The 6,130-nt window shown below is 31.6% G+C and overlaps 1 protein-coding gene across 1 annotated transcript in view; it reads left to right on the top strand.

Moving 5' to 3' along the window:
• LOC117178244 (intraflagellar transport protein 88 homolog) overlaps window positions 1–6,130 on the top strand; it is a 34,738-nt gene that overhangs the window by 10,217 nt on the left and 18,391 nt on the right. Inside the window, exons 6-7 of the mRNA XM_033369583.1 lie at window positions 3,289–3,506; window positions 4,193–4,424. Coding sequence (XP_033225474.1) covers window positions 3,289–3,506; window positions 4,193–4,424 — 450 coding nt within the window. The remainder of the gene's footprint in view (window positions 1–3,288; window positions 3,507–4,192; window positions 4,425–6,130) is intronic.

Raw genomic sequence — 6,130 nt, forward strand, 5'->3', positions numbered from 1 at the left:
CATTTTGTAGCATATGGGTATCTTCGTGAATCTCGTTTCTAGTCATTTTTGTGTTTAAACATTTATTTAGTTAGCTTTGAAAAATCTCTTAAACAATTCGAATTTAAAAAAAAAAAATTATCAGTAAATATATTTTGATTCCTCAGTCTCATCCATTTTTTTCTTTTGTATTCTTATGAGTGCGAAACCCTAAGTTCGTCAAAGTATTTATCCAAACAAGGTACTCAGAAATTATTAGAAACACAAAAATTAGTATTTAAAAAACAACTGCTTGCGTTTTAACCAGTTAAAAGTAAAACTAATTTCTTAAAAATTTAATTTTTTTGTTGAAGATTCATTATTTTAGATGAAACTACATTGATTTGGTTACAGATGTACCTATTTTCTTAAAAATTCATCTATTTGGATAGAAAATGTAACTATTTTGGTAGAAAATTCAACTACTTGGTTAAAAATTGAACTACTTTGTTAAAAATGGATTTTTTGTTATCACAAATTCATTATTCTAGTTGAAAGTTCATCTCTTCGGTTGAAAATGTATTTTGTTGTAAAGTCGTATTTTTGTGTTAGAAATGTCCCTCTTTTGTTGTAAATTCATCTTCCTGCTTTGAAAAATTAACTTTTTGATTGAAAATAAATATATTTGCTAAAAATTCATATTTTTGGATTAAAAGTTCCACTGTTTTGTAGAAAATGTGTGTTTTTTTCATAAAAATTCAACAATTTCGTGAGTGGCTCACGTGACAAGATTCTTAACTTACCGCTATTTTTTTTATTTCCCAACTTATATTCACACTAGTCCGGGGTCTGAGTCCGATCCCGTATGCAATAAAATTCTACCGACTGAAAACACTTTATTCTTATGCATTTTGAGCCCCTGTATCCGAATCCACAACTAGATTTTTCGACAAATGCGTACATCATTGTTTAAAATGCAATTATTTAAGCAAAGTATAAATAATTAATTTTTCGATCTGAATAGATTTTTTAAAGAAAATATGACCCATTTTAAGAAAGAAAGTTTTCTTATGTTTTTTTCCTAAAATGCATATTTCAAAAGTTATAATTTTTTAAAGGTCGAAAAAATGACGTTTTTCGTTAACTTTGGTTGTTAATAACTTTTTACTTATTCAATAGTAAACAGGCGTTATACGTCTTATATATTTTTTAACTTTTGACCGTTGAAAAAAAACTTGCGATTATTCCGTGACCTTCTATAGGGAATTTTAACGTAGAAACCGAATTTCAACAATTTAAAAGTTGATTTTGCTGATTTTTTAAGGTTTTTAAAAAGATACCGAACGGGGACCCAATGGAGTCTTTACGGGTACTTTGTGGAGGCTCCATTCGGTTATTTAAATAAATACTATCATTATTAATTAATTATTCATAATCATTAATTTAATCAGTTTAATAAAAGTCACTAGAAAATTTTGATACAAATGAATCTATCGATGACCGATGTGCGTGAGCGATGCGCACACGATATGAAGCATCGAAAATGCCTTATTGTCAATTGCAAAAACTGCATCTTCACGAGACCTACGCTAATATCCAATCATATCAACGTGTGAAGTAAGGTTTAAGGAATAAGTAGGTTTTACAGTTTAGAAAAATATTGAATAGGTAAAAAGTTACTGACAGCCAAAGTTAGCGAAAAACGTCATTTTTTTACCGTTAAAAAATTGTAACTTTTGAAATATGCATTTTAGGAAAAAATCACCAGAGACCTTTCCTTCCTAAAATGGGTCAAATTTTCTAAAAAAAAAAAGCTATTCAGATCGAAAAACGAATTATTTATACTTTGTTCAAACAATTGCTTAAGAATAAAGTGTTTTCGGTCTGTAGAATTTTATTGCATACGGGATCGGACCCAGACCCCGGACTACACGGAACGCCACATCGAGTTGAAAATTTGTGATAATAAACACGTAGCACTAAGAATGGTGGCCTGGTGAGTCTGATCCTAAATTTGTATAATTATGAAAAAGTTTTTTGTTGTAAATAATTTTGTTGTGCTTTTTTCATAATTATTAACATGTAGGACCAGACCCACCTTTCTTAGCACTTTCTATTCATTATCCCAAATTTTCAGCTCAATGTGGCGCCTCGTGTGGAAACAAGTTGGAAAATAAAAAAAGTTAGGGTAAGGTAGGAATCTGGTCACGTGACCCATTCCTCACATGGCCTTAAAGTTTGTTTTCTTTCTTTCTTGAAGAAAAATATTTTTGGTTTGAAAAATAAACTATTTTTTTGAGAATTTAACTTTTTGGTTGAAAATTCAAGTAATTGGTTAAAAGTTGAACTATTTTGTTTAAAATTACTTTTCTGTTGAATGTTCATCTCTTTGGCTGAAAATTCGTCGTTTTTGATAAAAAAAATTTATTATTTTGATTAAAAATTTAAGTATTTGGTTAACAAATCATCTATTTTTTCGAAATTGCAATATGTTTTCATGGATTTATATTTCTGGTTTGTTTTTTCGATTAAATCGTTAGCGATTTTTTCGCTGTTGAAAATTAACTTTCTTTTTATAATATCCTGTTTTTAGCTTGAAAATTCAAATTTTTTATAGCAAATCTGTCTTTTTGTTCGAAAATTTCGTTGAATGAAAACTTTTTACTTTGAAAAGCAATCTTTTTTGAAATATTCAATTTTTTATTAAAAATTCAAATCAATTTGCCTGAAACATCAACTAGCACGTTTTCTTCTGAAGAATTTATTCTGTTGTCAAAAGTTGAACTAATTTGTCAAAAATTAATTTCATTGAAGATTCATCATGTAGGTTCCAATCTGCTGTCCAACAGAAAAACCTTGTAAGTGACATTTGCCACAGAGGCTTTTTTCCGATACATGCACATGAGAAAATAACCTCTATGACAAAAATCACTTACTAGGTTTTTCCGTTGGACAGCAGAAATGTCATATTTTAAGTTGAAAATTTGTTTAAACACTTGATACCAATTTCAAAGATTTCCTGAACGATTCATTTCCTAATTTTGTACATTCGAATAACATCGTCGACAACACAGGCTTTTTTGAAAAAAGGGGGGGATAAGGAAAATGTGATCAAAATTGTAGATTTTAGGCGTTTTAGAAGATTTATCAAATTTAAAAGGGAAAAAAGGGATTAGGTAAAAAGGTGACAGGTAGTGGGAGAACCACAATTAGTGTGCGTGCCGTACGTGTGATGACGTTTTAAGGGGATTGTAAACTTATCGGATGACAAGTTATCGGACTTTTAGTGTATAAAATAACTATTATTTCTCAAGAGTAATTAATTTACAGGTCCTTTTTAATTTAGCAAGTCAATATGCAAACAATGAATTATATACAGAAGCCGTAGCAACCTATCAAGCAATCACAAGAAATAAAATGTTTAGCAACAGTGCTAGATTAAAAGTTAACATGGGAAACATTTATTTCAAAATGGGACAGCTGCCACAAGCAATTAAAATGTATAGGATGGCTTTAGATCAGGCACCTACAGCCTACAAAGATTTGAGGTATAAGTTAATTTAATAGCATGTTGTTAAAAAAAAATGATTCGTTTAAATAATTAAGATTGACTATGCGAGGTCTTTTCAGAAAGTACCCGACTTTGTCCTCTGACTTCCTGCCTAGTTGTGCTATTGTTAAAAACAGATATTCACCACTTAGTGGGGGGGGGGGGACTTCTGAGAAGCCCCTTACTAAGTGTCATGGCCCTGCGAATCTTTAGCGGCTAGTGTACGCAGTTGCGGAAACGTCTCATCACGTACGCGGCACATTTCAGGATGACCGAAAGCACTGAACAAAGAGTGGGCCTTAAATTTGCCAAAAGCTTTGCCGTCAAAATGTAGAACTAACAAGGTGTTTTGTATCATTAACATGCTCCAAAATTTCAAACTGTAATTGCACAACTTCGGCAGCCTCCATACAATAATGACCTTCCTTAATCGAAAAACTCGAAATGTAAACAGTCAGAGCCGCCTGAATCGTTTCGAATTGGAATTCATAATATTGCGCAATATACTTGACTGAATACTCGCGTGCTGCGGTCCTTCCAAGGCGAGCTTCGCAACCAGCTCTCGCTATTCGCGCTGAGAAACTGCGTGGGCTAGTAATTCTGCACCTAGTACACCACAAAGTCGGATATTTTGCGGACAGACCTCGTATGCCTATATATACTTAAAAAGATCTATTTTTATAGAATAAAGATAATGCATAACATTGGGATGTTGTTCGTGCAAATGGGACGCTTAGAAGACGCGGCTACCAGTTTTGAGTGGGTTATGAGGGAAAGACCAGAATTCAAAGCGGGTTTGCATGCCGTTTTATGTCATTTTGCATTATCTCATCGTGATAAAATGAAAAGAGGATTTTTAGAACTACTAGAAGTTCAGCTTAATATTGATGAGGAGGACAAATACAGCATAAGTACAGTGAGTTCCGCATCGCTCTGTAAATGTCTACTGTATTTTAATTTTTCTAGTCACCACTTTCTGCTAGAGCAGTGCACCTTATTGAGTAAAAATATATTTTTAATTATTGGAATACACATATTCTAAATGCACATTTTCTTTTATAAATAACTAAAGTTCTTTCTCTCTCTACATCTCTCTGATAATTTCTTTGGTATTTTTTTAAGTGTCTCTGAGTAGGGGAAACCTTCTACAGTGGATAATCAATACTTAAGAGCACAAATAAAAGAAATATGATTAATTTTAATTTCGATTTATTATCACGTGGAATGTCTTACTTTCAATTAAATTAAACAATTATTTTAATACACCAAACTCTCGCTTTCAGTCACCCCGTTCTCGGCCTTCCTAGAACTGCTAACTCCTGCACGTTCTTAGAAGAGTAGGGCGAGAGCGGTTGCGACATTATATATATTCCAATTGGAAACGAGTCTGGCGACCCTCACTGTTTACGTTTCTATCCCCCCGAAATCAGTCCAAGGCCATTTGAAGGCAACGCCCGACACTTGACTGAAAGCGAGAATTTGGTGTAGATTTTTTAATAATGATTATCCGCTGTAGGTGACACCCACGGGAGCTTGCCCCTAATCGTATAACATGTTTAGCGGTCGTCCATAAACTATGTTTCCAATTTGAATGGGGGGGGGGGGTCCGCCACACATTACGGTTGGAACAGGGGGGGGGGGTGGAAATGGAAGTAACGCTATGAACTTAGATAACGTTCAGTTCATTTCGTGATGATCTTTTTGGTTGAAAATACAACTATTTGGCTCAAAAGGAATATTTTTTTAAAAATTCATATTTTTGGATTGAAAGTTTAACTCTTTTGTAGAAAATGATTTCTTTTTCCTTAAAAATTCTTGTTGAGGATTCAATTATTTTGTTAAAAATTAATTATTTTAAGCTTCATCGTGTTAGATGAAAATTCATCTATTTAGCTGAAAATAAATTTAACTATTTTGTTGGTTTAAAATTAATCCTTTTTTGTAGAAAAATCATTATGTTAGTTGAAAATTTAACTATTTGCTTGTAAATTAACTCTTTTGTTAAAAATTTTACTGTATTGTAGATAATTCGTTTCATTTTTAGTTGATAACTAATTTTCTTTACTGAAAATTCAACTACTACCTTTTTGGTTTAATTTTTTTTAGTCAAAAGTTTAACTATTTACCTGAGAACTGATCTTTTTCAGCTCGAAATTCAAATGTTTGTTTGGAAATTCATGTATTTTGTTGGAAATTCGTCTTTTTGGTAGAAAATTTATTTTCTTAGGCAAAAAATCGTATTTTTGATTGCAAATTCAACTATTTGGTTGAATGTTTAACTCTTGTTGAAAATTAATTTTTTTAATATTCACCATTTAGTTTAAAAAGCTTTATTAAAAGTTAAGCTACTTTGTTAATATTTTATTAGGATCCACTTCCTTGTTAAATTTACCTAAGGAATCATTCTATTGATCATCATTCTGATACCTAAGGTATCACTGTTCGCTTCACGGAAATAGTTTTTTCCTTGAAAATTAATTTTTTTAAACTAAAATGTTAAAGATTCAATTTTTTGTTGAAAAATGATATTTTTAGTTGAAAATTCAACTGTTTGGTTCAAAATTCATCTTTCTTAATTGAAAATGAACTTTATTGAAAACTCATCAACGCCATGTGGGAGGG

Source organism: Belonocnema kinseyi, chromosome 8, assembly GCF_010883055.1.
Source record: "Belonocnema kinseyi isolate 2016_QV_RU_SX_M_011 chromosome 8, B_treatae_v1, whole genome shotgun sequence".
In the NCBI taxonomy this organism is placed as follows: domain Eukaryota; kingdom Metazoa; phylum Arthropoda; class Insecta; order Hymenoptera; family Cynipidae; genus Belonocnema; species Belonocnema kinseyi.